This window comes from Talpa occidentalis, unplaced genomic scaffold, assembly GCF_014898055.3.
Source record: "Talpa occidentalis isolate TD23 unplaced genomic scaffold, MPIMG_talOcc4v2.1 talOcc4.7, whole genome shotgun sequence".
NCBI classification, from domain to species: Eukaryota; Metazoa; Chordata; class Mammalia; order Eulipotyphla; family Talpidae; genus Talpa; species Talpa occidentalis.
The window spans coordinates 88,381,427-88,393,716 of NW_023605083.1; the positions used below are offsets into that span (position 1 = coordinate 88,381,427).

A 12,290-nucleotide genomic window follows, 5' to 3' on the forward strand; every position below is an offset into this window, starting at 1 on the left:
TTTTAAAGTTTTTAAAAATTGATATATACTGTTAGTGGGTTCTAGAGTCAAAATGAGCTACTTGTAATACTGAGTCACATCGTAATGCAAATCTGCATTGACAGTTCCCCCAAAGCAAAAGGCAAAGCTAAACAAGCTTTCAAAATCACTATTATTCATTTGGAAGAGGTAAAAGTAAGGCTATCCTTTAAAAAAAATGTTAAAGAGGTCTCCAAATCCACCATAGTAAAAAGACTTTTAGTTAAAGTGTACAGTAATCAATGTAGAAATGGTAGTATAAGCATTATCACACAGAAGTAGAAAACAATAAAAAGTAGTCTAGGGAATGGGATTGAGGGATTGCAAAATTAATTTTTGTTACAGTAGTAGTAGTAGTAGTAGTAGTAGTAGTAGTAGTAGTAGTAGTGTTTAAATCTTAAATCTATGTGCACTTATAAGGCAAATACCTGAACATTTGAACTGCAGTTCTGGGTTCACTTAAGTGCAGATTTTTTTCAATAAATTTATTGGGAAAAATTTTGGAGACAAATTGAAAAAACTTGCAAATGAACCATATATGTGTGTGTGTGTATATATATATATATATATAAATATATATATGTGTGTGTATATATATAAGGTTAGGTATATCATGAATGCATAAAACATGTAGAAAATAGTCTAATTTCTCATTTGCTATCTTATAAAAGTACATAAAATTCTATTATCAAAAGTTAAAATTTATATTTGCACGCACTCAAGAGTCAAGACAAATGTAAAGATTCAATTTAAATCATAACTGCATAAAATAACCATTGCATACTGTACTATTGCAGTAATCTTCTAGCCAGCTCCTTTTGCAATTGCAGTGAGCCAAGTATTGCAAGTATCAGCTTAAAACACTGTGACACTAATGGCAAAGAGCAGTTCCTCACTTTCTTACAAAATTTTCATCATGTTTGGCATATTTATAAAAAATACATACAACATACAAAATGTGTACTAATTAACTCTTATTATCAGGCTACCAGTAAAGTTGTAAGCAAATCAGAAGCTATACATGGATTTTTGATTGTATAGGCGATCAGTGTCCTTAACTTGGCATTTTTTAAAGGTCAAGTGTATGTTATTCTATATAAACTTTAAAGATATGGAAAACATTTAGAATTGTGTGGAAAATAATTTTATAATATCTAAATATAAGGTGTTTTTTTTTTTTTTAACACAAAACTTTGAGGAAGGGAAAGAGCCCAAAAGACCGTCTCTAGTAGCTCAACAATGAACCTGAGGAGCAAAAATAGGACAAGCACAGGCTGGCAGTCTGTCCAACTCACCTTTCAAACCATGCTCACCAGCTGAGGATGACATTATTCCCCAAGTGGCAGCATAAAAATCATTTAGGCAATAAACTACAGAGAGAAAACCAAGTCTGAACAGATCTGTGGTGGGGTCAGGAAAAGTATACTTTTAAAACAACCTGTTTACTTTCAAGAACAGGTATGGGAATGACCATCCTAGAGAAAAAGTCCTCATACATAGACTATTCTGGGAATAGTACTGTTTAGACAGAAGACCAAGTGAACTGAAATTTTTTTTCATTGATTTGACCAAAGATTTTTATCTTATCAGTAGATAATTGCACAATCTAGACACTCATTAAAAATGTATTAAGCACTTATGCAGTGCCAGTGTAAAAGTAAAGAAAACCATCTTGGCACATGTTTTCACAAAGTTACAAGGTAATAGAGAAGTCAAGCACTTAAACCAATTCAATAAAATCTGATAGGCTCTGACAGGAGATACAAACAGAACATGAAAGTAGACCACCTGGCTTAGGCTAGCACAAAACAGACATACCAGGAAAGGGTTTTACTTCCAAAGATTTAAATAAAACCTGTGTTTGTAGCATACTGAGCCCACAAAATAGAAGGAAAATGCTTCAGTCTTTTAAGCTCTGGGTCAGCAGTTTTATAGAACAGATATAGTACTTGGCTCTATGAGAAATACAAACAATTTAAAGGCTAAGCCTATCCTAGTACTCCTGATTAAAAAGCCCTGCCACTCACCAGCTCAAATCAACTGAAAAGGAAGACGAGAAGATGGCCTCATCTTCCTAAATTCAACCTGCTGGTTACTGATACATTCCACTGGCACAAGACAGCTTCCAAGTCTTCATTGGGGAGTATGTGGCTGTAGATTGTAGAGATTATCCGTCCACAAGACCAACTTTAATCTTTTTTTTTAAAGATTTATTTATTTATGCATACAAGAGCAGGGGTACAGGCCAAAGGTGTGGGGGGAAGGGGTTGAGAGGATTCACTAGAGACAGAGTGAGGAACAGAACAGGCAGATTGACAGAAGTACAATGCTGAGGGGGGCAGCGGGCATGGGTTGCTCTGTGGCTGGCCAGGGATCAAACTCATGCTTCAGAGGCTGCCAAAAGCTTCACAGGCTGCGTCTTAACCCCTTGCGCCACCAGGGAGGCCCCCAACTTTAATCTTCAACCTTGGTTTTAATCACAGCATATTCTAGTCAACCTAGTATTTTTGCTCCTTGAGAATTCAACCCACCAAGATAAGAGGTCAGTAAATAATTCCATGTTTTCATTTCACTTAAGCTGTCTATCTGTAAGCACATATGAAGTACCTACTATGCATCTAAGCATTTTGGAAAGTTAGGAGTTGCCACTATGAGTTTTATTTAAAAAGCAGTCTAACTTACTTGCATTTCTTCCAAAGTATATAATGTAGCACTAAAGCAACATCAAATGTAGACCGAGAATTGTATCTCCATGGAATGCACATTTAAAATAAAGCTAATGGTCACAAAGAATCTGGATACTGATTTTCGTGACAAAATTATGAGGACATTAGCCATCAACTCTCTCTTTAGTAAAGAATTGCTGATTTTTTTTTTTAATCTAACCCTTAAAATAAGGGAAAGTATACTCTTAAAATAGCCCTAGTTATGGGAATGACTGCTCTGAAGTAAAGCCCAGCCCTAAATCACACACTGAAAGTTCTGTTCAATTACATTCTCAAGTAAATTTCCATAGATATCAGTTGAACACTCATAATTCTAAAATCTATAGCAATGGCCCAATCTCTCCATAATGCCAAACACAAATTTTTAGCTATAGCCTGGACAATGACACATGACATAAACCACAAAGGTTATGATCCAAGAAAAGGTAAGAGAAAAAAGCAGGGCTTTAGGATGATTTAGGGCTTTTATTTGTAAAACTACAGAAGCTCCTCTGCCAGCACCTTTTATAGGGACAAATCCAGTTCAAAAGTGTACTCAAGCTCTTTATAAGCATCTATCAGTGGTCTTGCAATTGTAATATCCCATTTCATAGTATAATGGGGAGAGTATCCATGACAGAGATTATGATGTTGGGAATATTGTCCGTGTGCAAACAGCAATGCAAATATGTTCTTGAAGCATCACCGAGTAGTAAAGTTCTTACAGGAATAAGTATAAAATATCATTCTGAGCAGTAAATAATGGAGAGAAAATCTACAGCACAGTACAATGGGGAAGGGCAGAACCTCTTAAGCTAGACTGACTGGGATCAAATCCTTACCACTTCAGAGTTGCGACACCCTAGACAAGTGTCTCATTCTCCTCATCTGTAAGTTGGCTGTAAACATGAAGCATGCAAACACACCTAAAGACATTAGGTTACCTTCCATGGGCCTCCCTGGTGGCACAGTGGATTGAGTGTCACACTGTGAAGCAGCCCACAACCTCTGCAACGCGGGTTCGATTCCCACCAGCCAGGGAGAAACCCACATGGCGCGCAGACCTCTCCTGTCTCGCCCACTGCTCCCCTCAGCAGTGTCTTCGGTCTGTCTGCCTGTTCTGCTCCCCGCTCTGTCTCTGGTGAATTCTCTCTCCCTCCTGCACCTATGACCTGTACCCCAGTTCTTGTATAAATAAATAAATCTTAAAAATAAAAAAAAAGGAAAAAAAAAAGATTACCTTCCCTGCAGTATATAGTCAATAAATGGCAGCTATTACTGTAATTCATAGAAAGGCAACTTTTTTTTTTAAAGATTTATTTTTGCATACAAGAGCTGGGGTGTAGGCCAGAGGTGTGGGGATTCACCAGATACAGAATGGGGAGCACAACAGGCAGATTGACTGAAATACACTGCTGAGGGGAGCAGCAGGTGAGGCAGGAGAGGTCTGCTGCGCCATGTGGGTTAGCTTCCTTGCCAGGAATTGAACTTGTGCTGCAGTGGCTATGGATAGCTTCATAGTGCTGAGACTTAACATCTTATGCCACCAGGGAGGCCCAAAAGGCAACATTTTATAGTCCTTAAGAACATGTACTATGGAGTCTCACTGATGAGTTGGAATCCAGCTTACCCGTTTACTATATAGTTGTCACCTTGAGCAAGGTACTCATCTTTGTGCTTCACTTTATCATGAGGAAAATGGGGATAAAAATAGTATCTCAGAGTGTTGTTGAGGAATAATTGAGTCAAGATAAGTTAGATCATTTAAAACAGTGTCTGTTTTAAAGGTTTACCACTACTGGGCCTCCCCAGTGGCGCAGCAGTTGAGAGCTGGGTTGCGAAGATGCCCACAGCCTCTGCAGCGCTGGCTCGATCCCCTGCCACCGGGCAAGGATCCCACATGGCACACAGACCTCTCCTGCCGCCCGCTGCTCCCCTCAGCGGTGTACTTCATCAGTCTGCCTGTTCTGCTCCCCACTCTGGCTCTGGTGAGTTCTCTCACCCTCCCGCGCTTCTGACTGTACCCAGTGCTTGCACAAATAAATAAATAAATAAATAAATAAATAAATAAATAAATCTTTAAAATAAATAAATAAATAAAAGGTTTGCCACTACTACTTTATTAAGTGGTTGCTTTTCAGCTATGGTTTCTTCTTTCTTCCAACTTTCCTTTTGAAAATAAGCCTATACCCTCTGCCCTAGGATCCCCTCCTTCACCCCACCCCACAAATGAATGAGTGGCTCAAGAAAGGACACCTTATTCACACCTTATTCAAGTACTGTGAAATTGGCCAGGATATGCTTTTCACTTGTCATTTATTTAATATCTTCCTTCCTCCCTCCCTTCTCTCACCTCCCCCCATCCATCCATCCATCCATCCATCCATCCATCCATCCATCCATCCATCCATCCATCGTGGCTGCCTGCTGACCTGCCTGGGTTAAAATATAAAAATGATTATTATCCCATGGGGAAAAAAAAAGCCTCTTACTCCAGTCACAAATACTCATTGCTCCGTACTTCTTAGGTCGGAAAGATAAGTACAAATATGTGTGTGTGTATAATTTAAATATATATTTGAAAATATATTGGGATATCTTGATCTTCCTTAAAAATAAGTGATGCAGGGCCTCTCTGGTGGCGCAGAGGGTAGAACACAGCACTGTGAAGCTGTCCACAGCCTCTGCAGCACAGGTTTGATTCCCGGCCAGCCAGGGAGAAACCCACATGGCACAGCAGACCTCTCCTGTCTCGCCCGCTGCTCCCCTCAGCAGTTCTTTTGGTCCGTCTGCCTGTTCTGCTCCCCACTGTCTCTGGTGAATCCTCTCACCCTCCTGTACCTCTGGCCTGTACCCCATTTCTTGTATAAATAAAAATAAATCTTAAAAAAAAAAAGTGACGCAGGCAGCAATCCCACTGCCCACCTGTGACTATGCAGGTGCTTATCACCAACTCTCTCTCCCTCTGCAGGACAGCAGCTTCCTGCCTGCCCGTGACCTGTACCATGCCAAGACTTCTCTTCACTGACCTCCCTCAGCGGAGGTCGCTCTCCTCAAGGCCACCGCCGGCAACCATGCAGGCCTCTCTCAGAAAACCTGTCCCTTTTGGGGCAGCTCTTCCTGCCCGCTGGTGTCTATGCAAGTGTTTTTTACTGTTCTATCCCTTTTTTAATAAACCTGCCCTTTAAATATAAAAAAATAAAATAAGTGATGTACAAATCTGGTTTTCTTTAAAGCTCCCAGGTGATTATAACGTTAAGGTTCTCCAGGTTGAGAACCACTTGACAAGAGAGAGGAAAGAACAAATGAGAGTTATGGGGCCCACAGGATTCAATGACTGACTGCAGGGTCAGGGGAAGTCAGGGATGACGTCTAGATAACTGAGTTGAGAGTCTGAATGGAATGTTCATCAATGCACAAGAGAACACTCAGTAAACTACAAAGCACAACAGGTATGCTTATTTGAAAAACTGTCTTCCCCACTGTTCCACAAGTTCCATTAAGGATGAGGCTGTGTCTTGCTCACTTCTCATCCCAAACATAACAGCCTGCACCTAACAGAAATGAAATACAACCTTCCAAAATGGAATTTAACTCTGTTAAATCTTATCTCCCTGTCTTTTTTTTTTTTTTTTTTTAAAGATTTATTTATTTATTTATACAAGCACTGGGTACAGTCAGAAGTGCGGGAGGGACCAGAGCCAGAGCGGGGAGCAGAGCAGGCAGAAGGACCGAAGTACACTGCTGAGGGGAGCAGCGGGCGGCAGGAGAGGTCTGTGCACCATGTGGGACCCTCCTCTGGTGGCCGGGGAGCAGCCGGGGATTGAACAGGCGCCGCAGAGGCTGCTGCAGAGGCTGCGGGCAGCTTCGCAACCCAGTGCTCAACCGCTGCGCCACCATTATCTCCCTATGTCTTAAAGTTAGTGATATGATTTTTAAAACTTCACTTAGTATAGAGCACATTGATCATAGTGTTGACCTCAGAGGAAATGTTTGACAAATACCAGCTAGCTAATTTTTTCTCAAGTACCAAACTCACTGGAAATGCTTCCTACTGCCTATTAAGATACAACCTTCTAAAGGTATCATGGGGGCCTCCCTGGTGGCACAAAGGGTTAAGCACCGCGCTATGAAGCAATCCACAGCCTCTGCAGCACAAATTTGATCCCCGGCCCACCAGGGAATAACCCACATGGCGCAGCAGACCTCTCCTGTCTTGCCTGCTGCTCCCCTCAGCAGTGTATTTCCATCAATCTGCCTGTTCTGTTCCCCACTCTGTCTCTGGTGAATTCTCTCACCCCCCGCATCTCTGGCCTGTACCCTAGCTCTTGTATGCATAAATAAATAAATCTTAAAAAAATAAAGGTATAATGGGCACAGCATTGTCCAAAACTGAAGTGAAGATATTTGTTTCCAAATTTCTTTCTCGTCTTCCTGTTAATAGCCTAGCCATTCTCTGAGTCATCCAGGCCTAAAATCCTTGAGTCATTTTGATACTTCTTGTCAATATGCAGATTCGGAAGTCTTGTCTTTTATAGCTTCTAGCCTCCCTTATAGCAGTCCTTACCAGGCCCAATGCCTCTCACCAAAGGACTCATCCTCAACTGCTAGTCTCTTCTCCAGCCTTTCTTTCTCCCAAGTGCATCCTCTACACTGTACCCATTTTAACATGTCTCAGGCATTTCTACTCAAGTCACTACCTAGACTAATACCTTTTAGTAGCCTCACAGAATAAAATCCAAATGCTTACACACTTCATAATATAGCCCTTACCATACCTTCCCAATCTCATATCCCAAAACTTCTTCCAGTTAGAATAGTGACTTCTTCCCATTCCTTCTCATGTCCAAAAGAGGCCTATTTTTCACAGACCAGCTCAAACACTATTACCATAAAGGCCTTCCCTGACCACCCAAAACACACTCTCCATCAATTCCCTAAAAAAAAAGGCTAAATTTTCAATTAAATTGCAGAGCTTTATTCACCTTCTACCTTATAATCGCCTCTTATATACATGCTTTTCATCTCCCCTCCTTGACTGCTGACTTCCAGGTGAACAGGCTCTAGGTCTGGCCAGTCTTTTTTTAACCATCCACTACTTCTCTCCAACCCCACTCAATGCTCCTTCCTACAGTGCCTTACTAGGTGGAGTTTAATAACTATGTTAAGTACTTGCTCTACTCAGATCAGCAAAAGAGACTAAAAACAAAACAATTTTGTTGGGCATGACAGTAAATCATGGTAATATTTCAATCAACTATAACAACTTGCCTTGCTAGTCACTGGACCCTGCATGTTTCACTCAGCATGATTCAGTAGCTCTGTTCTCAAACATTCAGTCACTGCAGTGAATGGATAAACTTTGTTTCTTGGTGGAAAACGTCCCAAGGAAAAGACACTGTTGGTAACAGAAGTGAAAGAAGATAGTGAAAAATAAGGAATGGTATAGAATAGTGCTTAAGAGGTCTCCAGACTATATATAATTATCAATAGCCTGAAACCTCTGTTGAATGGGTAAAAAAAATATATGAAGAGACAGGGGGACTCCCTGGTAGTGCAAGGGGTTAAGCCGCAACCTATGAAGCAATCCGCAGCCACTGCAGCATGAGTTTGATCCCCAGGCAATGAGCTACCCACATGGTGCAGCAGACCTCTCCTGACTTGCCTGCTGCTCCCCTCAGCAGTGTACTTCAGTCGATCTGCCTATTCTGTTCCCCACTCTTTCTCTGGTGAATCCTCTCCCACACCCCCCACATACCTCTGGCCTGTTCCCCAGTTCTTGTATAAATAAATAATCTTTTTAAAAAAAATATGAAAAGATAAACTTCAAAACTGAAAAGAGAGCAAAGTTTCCTCTTTCCCTGTTTCTATCAGCCTATACTGATGAAGCGTTTTCTGGAACTGTGCTGTTCAACAGCACTTTCTGGAATGACACAAGTGTTCTATTATCTGCAACATCTACTACTAAGGGAGTCACTAACCACATGGCTATCTCGCATTTGGAATGGGTTGGAAAGGGGTTAGTGTGACTAAGGAACTGAATATTAAACATCTGAATATTAAAGTAAACTAAGGAACTGAATATTAAAATAAACAGCTACTGACTGACCAGAAATCCAGAATATGGAATGCCTTCACCTTGTTACTTTTGTTATCAAAATTATTTTTCTACAAATCCCAGTAAGGTAATAAAAGCCCATCATCAATTTTTCTGTTTAATAAATCATTTATAGTTTTTCCACTTTTCACTTTTACTTTACTAATGAAGGAAAGGAAGAATGATTTAAGAGGAGACTAAGAAAAAGACTGCATATCAAGGTCAAAAGGCGAGGCACCATGCTAAAAGCATTCTCTGTGTACTATTTCTTATTATCTTCAGTTACCTGGGAGCTAGACATTACTCTTCTTTTAAAGGAAAAACCCGAGAGATAGTAATTGGCTTGCCTATGATCACTGGTTAGTAAACTAGGATTCAAATCCATATTGAACTCCAGAGACTTAAAATGAGACAAAAATGGGCTGGATGAAAAGTAGGTTAGGTAACTCTTGACAGATTGGTATTATTCAGAGCACATTAAAAGCTGGGCCAGGCACCAACAAGAGACTAAGGATATGCTCAGTCAACTTTTCTTGACATCTGGTAAATTCATTTATCCCTTAAACCACCGGCATAATTCTAAGTTGAAAGATACAGCTGTGAAGAAAAGAGAAAAAGTCTCTACCCTGGTGGGTTTATAGTCAAGTGAAGAAATTAAAAAAATAGTAGGGAAAATCTTTACAGGTTGAGAACTGAACTGATACCTGAGTAAATGTCACCTAGCTATATGGAGAAATTGAGGAAGACTGTGCCAAGTCAAGGGAATTTCAAGGACAAAAACACAGAGGAAATGTACAGAGGACGGAGTTAGTGAGGAAAAGGCATAATGAATGAGAAGTAGGAAATATGGCTGCAATGTTAACTAGGGGCCAGATCGTGTTGGGAGATAAAAGGTCACTGGAAGGTTTTTAAATATATCCTAAGATCATGGTGTATCATGGAAATTGAGAGTTGGGGATCAGAACGTTAGGTTTATCAAAAAGAGTGTGAAAAACCTAACCTGATTTATGTTTTAAAGGGAACACTGAAAGTATAGGGAAGCAAAACCAAGAAGAAAAAAGTAAAAGCAGGAAAACCACATAGGAGGGGTTTTTTGTTGTTGCATGGTAAAGAAGTTGAGATTAGTAGGACAGCTAGAGATGTGGAGTAGAAACAAAAACTAACTTTAGGACAGACTTAAGCTAAATATATATGGTCAAAGCACTAGCCATATTCTTCTTTTTAAAGAACAAACATTGATTTCTCATAGTTCTGGAGTTGGGATATCCAAAACCAAGGTGCTGGCAGATTCAGTGTCTGGGGAAAGCCTAGATCCTAGTTCCATATGCTTATACCACCAGACAAAACCTCCACCATGGAAGTTCTCAGAGTGTGCTTACAGATAATCCAGTTGTTACATGTCAAAAATTTTTGCTATTTGTTTTTATTTAAATGAGTATCTCAAAACAAGTGTAGCCAGTCCTAAACATTATTATTAATATTCAAGCAGCATCAACAAGTTAACACCCCCGCAAAATACTTCCTAGCTACTCTTGCCTTCCTTTGCATACAAGCATTTTCAGTTTAATGAGCTAACTGGACTAAAATGTCCCAATCGATTTTTCCTAGTCAAAGTTTGTATCATCATTTCCAAAAAGCTTAAACCAGAGCACAGGAAATAGGGACACAGAAAAAGTAAATGAAAGACTGTCAAGTCAGACCCATAGGACTGTGCTTGCCTGTCTATCCTCCTGTGCCAATTTAAGCTGAAAAGCATGTTTATTTGTTTACGGTGCATATTGCATTGGCTGGATTTCTCTCAAGGCCACTCTGACATTATCTAAGGGCATTTGCAGGATAATGACCAGTATACTGACTTCAGCCTATGTGGGCTCCAGATGGCTAGAACCTGGACTTCAAAGTACAGCAGGTGCTTAGTAAAACTGCCTAATGAAAAAGCAGCTGCCTTCCACAATCCCAACCTGAGTAATGTATCCCCCAAACACTCCTCAACTTCTCTTAGTATAAAAGTGCTAGACCACTCATTACCTTCCCCATAAGGACCTAGAGTATTTCTACCCTACCTCACTGCTCTGAGCAACAAGCTCCATTTCACTGACTGCCTGCTGTGATTTAGTCCAATACTAGCTTTAAGGGATGCCTTAGTTTTCTCTTTGATCTTATTCCTCTGCTTTTATACAATATTCATCTGATGTTTCTCCCTCCATGGGCGGGTGAAGAGAGGTGGAGGGGGGCAGGGGGCATCATTATATTATATTATAGAGTAGAAAAACCAAAGGAAAAACCTGGGTGCCAGTCCCAGTAACCCTTTAACTTTGTCGTCAATTCCTTTTCTATAAACGCAAATCACACACATGCTGGTTCCTTCACAAGGTGGTTCTGAAGTCTAATCTAAATGAGAAAAGGCTGCAAACTGTTAGGTGCTTCCCATATCTAAGATCCAAGTAAAGATGGGTTCAGACAAAACCAACAGACCAAGTCGAATCAACACAATGAAGTCACTCAACAAACATTAAATCAAACAATTATTTCCTCCAATAATGGGGAGAGAAGTGGTAGCAAACTGGCCAGGTGAGCCAGTTTGACTGTAGGGTCTTTGGGACCCTGTACAGTCTCTGGGATTTCTTTCCTCCTACCTGTAAAAATAAGGCTTTGACAATGGAGGGCTCTAATATTGCTACGTTCAAGGGTGAGGAATCAGAGAGGCCAAATTGCCTTTACCTGCAGTGTCACAAAGCCAACAGAAAAGAGTGTAAGGAATGAACTGAGAGGCAAAGGACTCGAGGTCTACTTTAGCTCATTTCTCACGAGCAGTGTGACCTTGGTCAAATACCTTAAAAAAGCAAACTCCCTCCTCCCGTCCACATCTGTCACCTGGGGAAAGCATCCCAGCCGGCCCGAATCCCGGGTTTGCTGGGGAGTGCAGAGACGACAGCGCGCGCCCCTATGGGGTACCCGCTAGCTACAACCCTAGCTGTCTCCCACCCCTCGCCCCGGGAAGCGTCCCAAGCTCTTCCGCAGGCGAGGGATGTGCCCCTTCCGGATGCAGGACGAGCCAGGACAGCAGTTTCGATTTCCTAAAGAGCAGGGCTACTTCCCCCCTCGTCCCAGCAGCGCGGCAATCAAAGGAGCTCCCTCGCCGCCCGCGGGATCCCCACGGCTGCACGGAGTCCCGGCTCCAGACCTAAGCAGGCTCCACCCGCAGCGGGGGTCCCGGGAGGGCAGAAACTGCCGGAGGGGCGTTGCCATAGGAATCGCGCTCTAGACCAGGGCCCCAGGCGCCCCGGGAAAGCAGAAGAGGAAGGCTCGCGAGACCCGCTGTGCTCCATACGACCACGCCCGGTCAATCCCTCTCAGGGCTGCCTAGCCCAGCCAGCAGCGCCCCCACGGCTCCGCGCCTTCCCGCGCGGCTCCACAAAAACCCTACCTTCCGCCATGTCGGGCCCGGCCCTGCCAGCAGCCTCGCGAGA

The 12,290-nt window shown here is 41.8% G+C and overlaps 1 protein-coding gene across 1 annotated transcript in view; it reads right to left on the reverse strand.

Annotated features, from left to right (window-relative positions):
- Window positions 1–12,290, reverse strand: part of ANKFY1 (ankyrin repeat and FYVE domain containing 1) — a 72,046-nt gene extending 59,756 nt beyond the window's left edge. Inside the window, exon 1 of the mRNA XM_037495150.2 lies at window positions 12,248–12,290. Within this exon, the coding sequence (XP_037351047.1) occupies window positions 12,248–12,257 (10 nt within the window). The 5' untranslated portion in view covers window positions 12,258–12,290. The remainder of the gene's footprint in view (window positions 1–12,247) is intronic.